A 12268-nucleotide genomic window follows, 5' to 3' on the forward strand; every position below is an offset into this window, starting at 1 on the left:
CATGGTTGAATCGCAGTTTCAACTGTACCGGGTAGATGGCAGACAGCGTGTATGGAATTGTGTGGGTGAGCGGTTTGCTGATGTCAACATTTTGAGCAGAGTGCCACATGATGGCGGTGCGGTTATGGTATGGGCAGGCATAAGCTATGGACAACGAACACAATTACATTTTATCGATGGCAATTTGAATGACCAGACATACTGTGACGAGATACTGAGGCCCATTGTTATGCCATTCATTCGCCGCCATCACCTTATATTTCAGCATGATAATGCACGGCCCCATGTCGCAAGGATCTGTACACAATTCCCGGAAGCTGAAAATGTCCCAGTTCTTCCATGGCCTGCATACTCACCAGACATGTCACCCATTGAGCATGTTTGGGATGCTCCGGATCGACATGTACGACAGCGTGTTCCAGTTCCTGCCAATATCCAGCAACTTCGCACAGCCAAGCCATTGAAGAGGAGTGGAACAACATTCCACAGGCCACAATCAACAGCCTGATCAACTCCATGCGAAGGAGATGTGTCGTGCTGCATGAGGCAAATGGTGGTCACACCAGATACTGACTTGTTTTTCTGGTCCACGGCACTACCTATTTTTTTAAAGTACAGTATCTGTGGCCAACAGATGCATATCTGTATTCCCAGTCACGTGAAATCCATAGATTAGGGCCTAATGCAATTATTTCAATTGACTGATTTCCTTAAATTAACTCAGTAAAATCTTTTAAAATGTTGCGTTTATATTTTTGCTCTGTGTACATACAGTAGACACATTTGCATTTTAGTATGCTTACTGTATGAAAAATACTGATCTACAGTTATAACATTTTCTTTACATACTGCTTGAAAAAATATATGCAGGTAAGAACTTTTCTGCTATTAAAATTTTACATTTCATGGAGGTAGAATACCTGCATTAAGATTCTCCCATTTTGAAACAAAATAATTTCACTGCCAGGAATGTACAGAGGTCTAGAATAATAACAAAAATAATAAAATCAGTGATAAACAGACGCTTCTGTACCCATTTTTTTCTTCTTCCCCAAATCAACTTCAATATTCAACTACATAAAATAAAAAAATAAGAAGCATCCAAATATATGGATCCATTGTTACAAGGTCCAACAGAAAATGTACTTAGTTGGGCCATAGTAGGCCATACTCATTGGTAGAAAACCAGCTTTGATAATGACCGCTGCATTGTGCACCCAATGACATCCAGCATGACATTCTAAAGAGAGCATTTTTTGGGGGACAGTTGTGCTTTTCATTTTTTTTTTAAGGAACCTCTACCTGCAAAGCTGAAAAGTTCTCTCCATCTACAAGCTGGACTAATTATAATAGACACAAGCCAGGAAAAACAGTTTCTGACTTGTTTTTACATTCAACACAAACACAACATGGAAATATTTCAGTAATAGCGTTGAACTTCCACTGCGCCTTAATTATAAAACAACTAACATAATTGGTTCTACAGTAGGGTGTGTGTGTGTGTGTGTTTAAAATAGGCTGCCACGAAATCAAGTTTCGTAAACTACAGCGAGTCAATGTGGGTTGAATAACACTGAAAATCTGCTCATTAAAATCAAAAATGTTCCCATTAAAAGAGCATGATTGCAGTGGGATCCTGTGTCTGTGGAGAGGGTTTCTGAGCTGCCTGGCATGAACAGTATACTGTAGGGACTGAGACTTGTGTTGTGGGTGGTGTCAGTCCCGTGTGGCTCAGTTGGTAGAGCATGGCGCTTGCAACGCCAGGGTTGTGGGTTCATTCCCCACGGGGGGACCAGGATGAATATGTATGAACTTTCCAATTTGTAAGTCGCTCTGGATAAGAGCGTCTGCTAAATGACTTAAATGTAAATGTAAATGTCCTCTAGTAATGACCACGGTTGGAATCAGCCGTTTGGTTCGTCATGCTAAACATACAGTCACAAGGCCTACACAACGCTGGTTGCAGGTATGACTTTAGTATTTATCCTATAGTTGTCCCATTGATATGCAAATCTCCTGTAGGCTTGCGACCGAGGAGAACATTATTAATTCGTTCCAATTGAAAAGGGGGTACCAAAACCCCCCAGTCGATTGAATTGACTTAATCAAAAACAAACAAAAAATTACTTTTAGAATAGTGAAGAGACAGCATTCATTTCTTCCCTATATGTAATTATCTTCCATTCACATCTCTTCTCTAGAGCCCATCACCAGAGGACTGCACACATGATCTCTAGACAACCCCCTACACACACGGTCACCACTCAATCTCTTTCATGCACACGTGCAAAACACTCGCTCACATACGTGCATATTCTCATAGTCTATGGGTACGTACATGCTACTACACGCGGACGTACACCCTCGCGCACGCACAAAACACAATCGTAAATAGTAGAGCACTTTACCCTGAGCCTGGTCCTGTAAATACTTTGTTGATAAGGAACACGGCTCGCAAAATACCGTACGCCGCCTCTCCTTTAATCTCACATATTTTGATCTAGATATATTGTTAGTGAAGTAGTTACACTCAGAGACAAAAATAGAATTGTCATAACCCAAACCACTTCTAAATAAACATTTCTTTATCCAGGCAACAAAATTGTCATATTTCATGTATAAAATCTTTTCTCATCTAAAAAAATTATAATAATTCCCCCCCCCCAGTAGAAGTCATGTGTACACAGTATTAGCACATAAACATATAAAATAAAACAGAGATATGTGATGCAGGAAAGTCTATATGGCCAGATCTCAGCTTTAAAGAAAGAGCACTCACAGTCACAGCCTGGCCAAGCCTAATCATAGCTCACCAGAAAAAAAAAGAAAAAAAAGCTGGGTAAACAAATCGCCCTTTGTAAGCATTATCCAAACAGTGACTGCAGTTAGGGTGGATCGAGGCCGCCTGAGGCTGACAGAAGAAGCCCAAAACTCAAAGTTCCATGAGCCCTTGGGAGTTTGTGGCTGTCGATGTGCCTGTCTTCAAAGACCACACCCATTCAGATGCCAAGGTTTATTCATTTTCCTTTCAGTATGTGGGAGAGAGTGGGGGAGATATTGAGAGAGAAAAAAAGGGGGTGGGAGACTCCATCCCATCCAGGTCAGAGGTTCAGTGTCAAGGTGTCTGTCCGGTCTTGGTCAACGCAGAACCACCGCTTTAGTATTGAACATATTCAGATTGAAGGGACTGCAAGAGACGGAGAGGGGAGACAGAGAGACAAAATATGACAGTGAATCACAATGGATTATAGCACAGACTCCGGCTCTGATGCAAATAGAAAAGCAAATCGCTGCATCTAATTGTTCAAGTGTTGACGACAAAAAAAACATGAAGGGTGAAGGTTCTTATCTAACAAGCCTGCGTGAAATATTCTATTCCTAACAGGTTACACTTGAACGGTTGGTTACAAAGGTATAGAAAAGCCATTAAAATAGACAATAATTTAAATGCCAAATGCATTTTCCTGGACTAATTAATATATTTATGGTGGACAAGACAGACAGGGTGTGGGCAAGAGTAGGAAGCTGCAAGGTAGAGAGCAGGAATTAGCAGGACTGGCAAACAGATGGGGGTGAGATGAATTGTGCAAGAAGGGAGAGAAGGACATGGGATTCTGATAGGGTATATGAATTCTGATAAAGAAACAACTCCACTGACAGGCAAAACAAGGAGACATTAATACAATATTCTCCATTCTCAACCACCCCTTCTGCAGCGATGTAAAAATACTTCTTAAGTCATTTTTGGGGTATCTGTACTTTACTCATTTATATTTTTGAGAACTCTTACTTCACTTCATTCCTAAAGAAAATAGTGTAGTTTTTACATACATTTTCCCTGACACCCAAAAGTATTGGTTACATTTTGAATGCTTAACAGGACAGGAAAATGGTCCAATTCACACACTTATCAAGAGAACATCCCTGGTCATCCCTACTGCCTCTGATCTGGTGGACTCACTAAACATACATGCTTCTTTGTAAATGATGATGTCTGAGTGTTGGAGTGTGACCCTGTCTCTCTGTACATAAAAAAAAAAAAAAAACATTAAAATAATTTACATTACTTTTGATACTCAAGTATATTTTCCTTCGGATATAGTGCATTCGGAAAGTATTCAGACCCCTTGACATTTTTGTTACATTACAACCCTATAATGACAAAGCAAAAACAGGTTAATACATTTTGAAAATGTAAATAAAGAAACTGAAATACCACATTTACATAAGTGTTCAGACACTTTACTAAGTACTTTGTTGAAGCACCTTTGGCAGTGACTACAGCCTCGAGTCTTCTTGGGTATGACGCTACAAGCTTGGCACACCTGTATTTGGAGAGTATCTCCCATCCTTCTATGCAAATCCTCTCAAGCTCTGTCAGGTTGGATGGGTAGCATCGCTGCACAGCTATTTTCAGCTCCCTCCAGAGATGTTCGATCGGGCTCAAGTCCAAGCCTTGGCTGGGCCACTCAAGGACATTCAGAGACTTGTCCCGAAGCCACTCCTGCGTTGTCTTGGCTGTGTGCTTAGGATCATTGTCCTGCTGGAAGGTGACCCTTTACCCCAGTCAGAGGTCCTGAGTTCTCTGGAGCAGGTCTTCATCAAGGATCTCTCTGTACTTTTCTCCGTTCAGCTTTCCCTCAATCCTGACTTGTCTACCAGTCACTACCGCTGAAAAACATCCCCACAGCAGAATCTTGTTTCTCATGGTCAGAGTCCTTTAGGTTGTTTTCGACAAACTCCAAGCGAGCTGTCATGTGCCTTTTACTGAGGAGTGGCGTCCGTCTGCCCACTCTACCATTAAGGCCTGATCGGTGTAGTGCTGCAGAGATGGTTGTCCTTCTGCAAGGTTCTCCCATCTCCACAGAGGAACTCTGGAATTCTGTTAGAGTGACCATTGGGTTCTCGGTCACCTCTCTGACCAAGGCCCTTCTCCCCCGATTGCTCAGTTTGACCGGGCGGCCAGCTCTAGGAAGAGTCTTGGTGGTTCCAAACTTCTTCCATTTAAGAATGATGGAGGCCACTGTGTTCTTGGGGACCTTCAATGCTGCAGACATTTTTTGGTACCCTTCCCCAGATCTGTGCCTCGACACAATCCTGTCTCAGAGCTCTACGTACAATTCCTTTGACCTCATGGCTTGGTTTCTGCTCTGACATGCACTGTCAACTGTGGGACCTTATATAGACAGCTGTCCAAATCATGTCCAATTAATTGAATTTACCACAGGTGGACTCCAATCAAGGTGTAGAAACATCTCAAGGATGATCAATGGCAATAAAATGTACAAGCTCAATTTCAAGTCTCTTAGCAAAGGGTCTGAATAATTATTTACATAAGGTATGTTTTTTATTTTTAATACATTTGCAAAAATGAAAACAAAAACTGTTTTCGCTTTGTCATTATGGGGTATTGTGTGTAGATTGATGATTTAAAAAAAAAAAGTAATACATTTTAAAATAACGCTGTAAAGTACCATTTGGGAAAAAAAGTCAAGAGGTCTGAATACACTGTACTTAAGTATATTTAAAACCCAAATACTGACTTTTACTCAAGTAGTATTTTACTGGGTGACTCAGTTTTATTTGAGTCATTTTCTATTAAGGCATCTTCACTTTGACTCAAGCATGACAAATTTGGCACTTTTTCCACCACTGTCATAAGCACTGTCTGTCACATCACTTGTTACCTTCTTTTCACACCGTTTGTGGGCTGGTGGTTGTGGCTGCTAGTGTGGTATGTGTGTTTCCATCACCTAGGAAGGGTGAGGGGAGTATATTGGAAGATGTTATTCATTAATTCATCTATCCTTTACTTATTTAGTAGGTATAGGCAAGGTGATGGGGATTGAACATGAATTAACTTGATATCTGTGCAAGATTAGCAGGTTGAGCCAGTCAATCCTAAAATGTTAAATGAATGACAACGGTGCAACAATCTAGGTTGGCTGAGAAGCAGTGGGTGAGAATTCTGGCACTGGCGTTGCTGGCGCAAGTGTGGGAAGTTCCGGGAACTAGCCTCAGATGTCAGGCCCTCGTGGTCAGGGCCTATGAAAGGCCACCATGAGTTCATGGTAAAGGAAGGAGGAGGATTACTGGGCTCACCTCTCAGGAAATGAGTGAGCTCTACAATATGACTGAGTCTGGCACTGGGCCACAACTAACAACTGCTTTTTGGAAGGGAGGTTAGGATTTCCCTCTGGGTTGGGCTAAGACAAAACCGAGGGAGATGCTATCTTCTGAGGGATGGATGAATGCCCTTTACTCCAATAATAGCTTCTACAAGTGGATAACAACATAGTTTAGAATTTGCACGGTGTACAAAACATTAGGAACACCGTCTCTTTCCATGACAGACTGACCAGGTGAAAGCTATTATCCCTTATTGATGTCAACCATTAAAATCCACTTCAATCAGCGTAGATGAAGGGGAGGAGACTGGTTAAAGAAGGATTTTTAAGCCTGGAGACAAATCAAATTTTATTTGTCACATGTGCCGAATACAACAGCTGTAGACCATACTGTGAAATGCTTACTCACAAGCCCTTAACCAATTGAGACATGGATCGTGTGTGCCATTCAGAGGGTGAATGGGCAAGAAGGAAGATTTAAGTGCCTTTGAATGGGGTATGGTAGCAGCTGCCAGGCACACCGGCTTGTGTCAAGAACTGCAACGCTGCTGTGTTTTTCACACTCAACAGTTTCCCGTGTGTATCAAGAATGGTCCACCACCCAAAGGACATCCAGCCAACTTGACAACTGCGGGAAGCATTGGAGTCAACATGGGCCAGCATCCCTGTGGAACGCTTTCGAGGGGGGACACATGTGGGCTGTTGAGAGAAAAAAACATTTGGCCACACTAAGCTTGCGGTCACACAGATCCACAGCGTAATTGCACTCCCCTTGCGTCTACCGAACAGCAGCACGTGTTAGAAGTTAGTGTCATGTTTAAAAAGTGTTGTTTGATGTCTCAGTTATTACATTTCCTTATGTTAAAGCCAGAAACCTGAAGGAACCTCAATGACATCCAGCCAATCACCCAACTACATTGACATCCAGCCAATCACCCAACCAGGAGGAACCAGCCAATCACCCAACCAGGAGGAATCACATGACTGTTGCCACAGCCAATGAGGCCAGTGCACAAAGGCCCTTTGTTTACACAGAATCAACCTGGTTAGTAGTTAAAGCGCATTTCCAGTTTAGTGTTTTTTCTGTTGCAGAGCTTTATTATTTTTAATTGGTATGTGATGCTAGGATCCACTCAATAGAGGTGAATAAGATAAAGGGATAGTTTGCGATGTGGTATCTACTTCACCAGAGTCTGATGAACTCATGTACACCATTCTTATGTCTGTGTCCAGTATGAAGGAAGTTAGAGGTTGTTTTGCAAGCCAATGCAAACTAGCTTGTGCTAAAGCTAGTTAGCAATTGCACTAGCGTTATTTAGCAACTTCCATCAACTGTGGGCAGAGACATACCATTTTTATCCACAAGTTCTGGGGAAGTAGATAAAGGGCCTCATTGCCAAAATCACCAAGTATCCATTTAACAGGTTAGGAAAGAACAGAGTGAATTAGCAAAATGTCTCCCCACCAATACACAATGCAAGAGAAACTTCATTGTTCATGGCTGGTGTGAAATGGCCTAATAGCCGTAGTTGGTATGTATGAAGTAGGCATTTAGAGTGGAACTAGGCCATTGTAGGTCCTTATTCAGCACCATGAAGCCAACAGACAAGGAATAGAGTTCAGTGGAGCCGCCAGAGAGTTAGACACACAGACAGTGGAGAAGCTACAGCAGCAGCAGGAAGAGGACGACTGGCTATGATCATAAGACAACATCCACACAAAAAGGAAGGAAACTTGTGTTTGACGGAGAAGTGCATAGGGGAAACACAAGAGGTCAAAAAAGGGTCACAGTGGAAATACCAAAAAGATGCTACTGTTGGAGTTTTGTTTTTTCAGGTGGTGAGCACACACACTTACGGGGATTGAGCGACTGAGGTAGCGGCCAGAGGATCCGCTCAGGCCGGAGTAGCCCCCTTTTTGGGATCTGTAGGGGCCATACTCCTCAGGCCCGGGCCCCAACCTGCCTGCAGCGTTGTGTGGGGCCCCCGCGAGGCCACCGTGGCTGAAGATCCCGGCGGGGGAGGAATTATACTGATTGTTGTTGGCCTCGTGGTGATGGTAAATGGTGCCACGCGTGCCGTTAGCCACGTAGCGGGGACCAGGAGCCGTCCGGCCCGATGGAGTGATGGTGACAATGGACGAGGGGGGAGAGGAGGGTGGTGATGAAGTGGGAGCGAAAGGCGGCTTCTTATTGTCCTCACCGCCGTTGGCTGCATACAGGTTGCCTAGGGAGCTGGCTAGCCTGGAGTTGATGGAGGAGCTGAGATGTGTGGGGGGGTGGACAAATATATGGAGGGAAAGGTAGCAGGAGTGGGAACATGTAAATACACAGGGACACACCCCAAACAAACACAATGACAAGGGGATAGCCACTGCCTTTGCTTTCACAGGCTAAGGAGAGGGCAGCTGCCTTTGGGTACATTGGCTCTGATAGGAGACTGATTAACACACAACCGGTTTATACAATCAGCTAACAGTGGAATAGGGGATTGAGTCAGACATAGACAATCTATATTGTCAATGTGCAGTCTGATACAGGAGACTGACTACCCCATGTTAGTGGGGCACTGCAGGCATTTTGCCAGATTCACCGGGGGGGATCTGGAGTTCTCATTGCCATGGCTACCTACCTACACATTCACAGTTATATCACGCAGTAGAATAGAAAAAGAAACATTCACAAATCCTCCACAGAGCAAAGTAGATCCGGTACTGCTCAAGGGGGAGAGGTTGATGATGCATATTTTCTCAGTTGTGTGTATCTGTGCCTGTCTCTTGCACAGCAAAATGCGGGGGATTTAGATTCGGTCTGTTGGGAAAGCGCACTGCCTGCAGCACATCAACCCTCTATGTGAATCAGTCTAGTGAGCCCCACACACACACAGTTCTGCCTTGTGTATCCTTCAACTGGTTCTCAGGGCATTGGGTAGTCACAGACAGGCAGAAACACAACCAGGGGACTGAGACAGCCAAGAAAGATACGACAGGACAGGAAAGAGCAAGAAAGAGAGGGAAGAGAGAAAGGTTATAGAATAAACCAATCTACAGGAGGCTTGAAAAAGGGTAAGTGGATAAATGGAGGGATGGGAGGCTACGCAGGATGAAAAGGGAAGAAAGAAAGAAGTGTTTAGATTTTTAAAAAGAGGAGTAAAGGGTAAGAAGTTTCCGGGGAGGGGTGCGTAGAGGGGAGGGTGCAGGCTCACCTCTTGAGGTTGGACGCCGAGGAGGAGGAGCTGCTGCCGATTCTCTTGGCGCTGGCCGAAGTAGAGGATGATGGGACTTTGGAGGACTTGAGAGGGGAGATGGTGCCCTGAGTGCCCACTCCGAGGTTCATCCTGCTGTGTGAGAGAGAAAGAAAGATGATTTGGACGTACATATTGTGAGGTGGAGTAACAAACGTAACAGCTGTTAACAGCAGTAACAACTTTTGCCAACATACACAATAGTTTCTTCTACTACACACATAGAAACCATCATCTTGTCGGGCACACAAATTGGATAGTGTACACCCCTTAAGGACATTAAGGACCTACAGTACAAATCTCATTGTTAGAAACAAACAACGTATGGGCAAGACTTCAATGACGACACCCAGTGAAAGATGTATCCAGTAACACCAGACGTTACAGAACGGTATCTAAAGGACTATTTATTAGGTAAGGAGCTTTAACAGCACCATAGTTGAATCTTTGATATTAGTATAATATAACTGAAGTGTGAAGGGAGTGGCAATGAATGAGATAATAGTAGACAGAAAAAAGCTGGTTCTGGTACGAGGCATCACTCCCAGCTCCTTCATAAAAGCAGTCCGTCTTTGCTGCTCGTGGTCATTCGTGAACTATCAGTCTGTACTGAAGGACTCTTATTTCAGGAGAGTACAACAATTACAGGAGATGTGCTAGCCTGAGTAGCCTCTGCCTTTCAGTGACACACACACGGAAACACACACCTTTGAGTAGGTGAAAGGAAGATGGCTAAAGTAGTGGGAGGAGAGAGCTGTTTAAGGGCACTCTTCGCTCGCTCCTCTTTGAGGAACACTTATTAAGGGCCGTACTCTAGCACAAAAGAGGGAGTTCAATTTCCATCCCCTCTTTTCACACTCCAAGCCGCCTCTCCTCCTCTAAATCAAAATCGGTCACATACACGTGCTTAGCAGATGTTATTGCGGGTGTAGTGACATGTTTGTGCTTCTGGTTGACAGTGCAGCAATATCTAACAAGTAATATCTAAAAATTGCACAACAAATACCCAACACACAAATCTAAGTAAGGAATGGAATTAAGAATATATAAATATATGGACGAGCAATGTCAGAGCGGCATAGACTAAGATACAGTAGAGTAGTGTAAAATACAGCATATACATAGGAGATGAGTAACGCAAGATATGTAAACATTATTAAAGTGATATTATTAAAGTGACTAGTGTTCCATTTATTAAAGTGGCCAATGAAGTCCGTGTATATAGACAGCAGACTCTCTGTGCTAGTGATGGCTATTTAACAGTCTGATGGCCTTGAGATAGAAGCTATTTTTCAGTCTCTCGGTCCCAGCTTTGAAGCACCTTTACCGACCTCGCCTGCTGGATGATAGCAGGGTGAACAGGCAGTGGCTCGGGTGGGTGTTGTCCTTGATGATCTGGTTAGGGTAGGTTTTAATAATCCCAGTGGGTACAACATCTCCTATACACTTCCTGATAAACTCAGTTACCGTTTCAGTGAATTCGTCAATATTATTCTCAGAAGCTACCCGGAACATATCCCAGTCAAAACAATCTTGAAGCGTGTATTCCGTTTGGTCAAACCAGCGTTGAATAGTTCTTAGCACGGGTACTTCCTGTTTGAGTTTCTGCCTATAGGAAGGGAGTAGCAAAATGGGGTTGTGGTCAGATTTGCCAAAAGTAGGGCGGGGGAGGGCCTTGTATGCATCCCGGAAGTTGGAGTAACAGTGGTCGAGTGTTTTAGCAGCGCGAGTACTACAGTCGATATGCTGATAGAATTTAGCCAGCCTTTTCCTCAAATTTGCTTTGTTAAAATCCACAGCTACAATAAATGCAGCGTCAGGCTATATGATTTCCAGTTTGCATAAAGTCCAGTGAAGTTCCTTGAGGGCCATCATGGTATCGGCATGAGGGGAGGTGTACACGGCCGTGACTATAATCAAAGTAAATTCTCTTGGACGGTAATACGGTCAGCATTTGATTATGAGGTATTCAAGGTCGGGTGAACAAAAGAACTTGAGTTCCTGTATGTTATCACAATTACACCATGAGTCGTTAATCGTGAAACGCACACCCCCGACCTTCTTCCCGGAGAGATGTTTATTCCTGTCGGCGCAATGAACTGAGAATCCAGATGGCTGGACCGACTCCAACAGTATATCCCGAGAGAGCCATGTTTCCATGAAACAGAGTATGTTACAACCCCTGATGTCTCTGGAAAGAAACTCTTGCCCTGATCTTGTCAACTTTGTTATCCAGGGACTGAACATTAGCGAGTAATATACTTCGGAAGCGGTGGGTGGTGTGCACAACTAAGTCGTGCCAGAAGACCGCTCCGAGTACCCCTTTTCCGCCGGCGTTGTTCTGGGTCGGCCTCTGTAATCAGTTCAATTGCCCAGGGTGGTGTGAACAAAGGTTCCGCTTCAGGAAAGTCGTATTCCTGGTCGTGCTGGTGAGTTACCGCCGCTCTGATATCCAATAGTTCTTACCAGCTGTATGTAATAACACAACATTTTCTTGGCTAACAACGTAAGAAATAATACAGAAAAAAAACAAAATACTGCAAAGTTTCCTAAGAACCAGAAGCGAGTCAGCCCCCTCTGTCAGCACCATCTTAAAAAGTTACTCGGCGTACACATCACTGACAAACTGAAATGATCCACCCACACAGACAGTGTGGTGAAGGCGCAACAGCGCCTCTTCAACCTCAGAAGGCTAAAGAAATATGACTTGTCAACTAAAACCCTGAAAAACTTTTACAGATGCACAATTGAGAGCATCCTGTCTGGCTGTATCACTGGTACGGCAACTGCACCGCCCACAACCGCAGGGCTCTCCAGAAGGTGGTGCGGTCCACACAACGCATCACTAGGGGCAAACTACCTGCCCTCCAGGACACCTACAGCACCCAAAGTCACAGG

General features: G+C 43.8%; 1 protein-coding gene across 2 annotated transcripts in view; it reads right to left on the reverse strand.

Moving 5' to 3' along the window:
• Positions 1-502: 502 nt before the first annotated feature.
• LOC120054662 (dual specificity protein phosphatase CDC14AB-like) overlaps positions 503-12268 on the reverse strand; it is a 47172-nt gene continuing 35406 nt past the window's right edge. Inside the window, exons 14-16 of one of the 2 annotated variants that reach the window (XM_039002189.1) lie at positions 9332-9466; positions 7986-8388; positions 503-3187 (exon numbers count right to left, since the gene is read on the reverse strand). In XM_039002189.1, the coding sequence (XP_038858117.1) occupies positions 3158-3187; positions 7986-8388; positions 9332-9466 (568 nt within the window). In that variant the 3' untranslated portion in view covers positions 503-3157. The remainder of the gene's footprint in view (positions 3188-7985; positions 8389-9331; positions 9467-12268) is intronic. The other variant, XM_039002190.1, reaches the window with a different exon arrangement.

The sequence above is a fragment of the Salvelinus namaycush genome, chromosome 10, assembly GCF_016432855.1.
Source record: "Salvelinus namaycush isolate Seneca chromosome 10, SaNama_1.0, whole genome shotgun sequence".
In the NCBI taxonomy this organism is placed as follows: domain Eukaryota; kingdom Metazoa; phylum Chordata; class Actinopteri; order Salmoniformes; family Salmonidae; genus Salvelinus; species Salvelinus namaycush.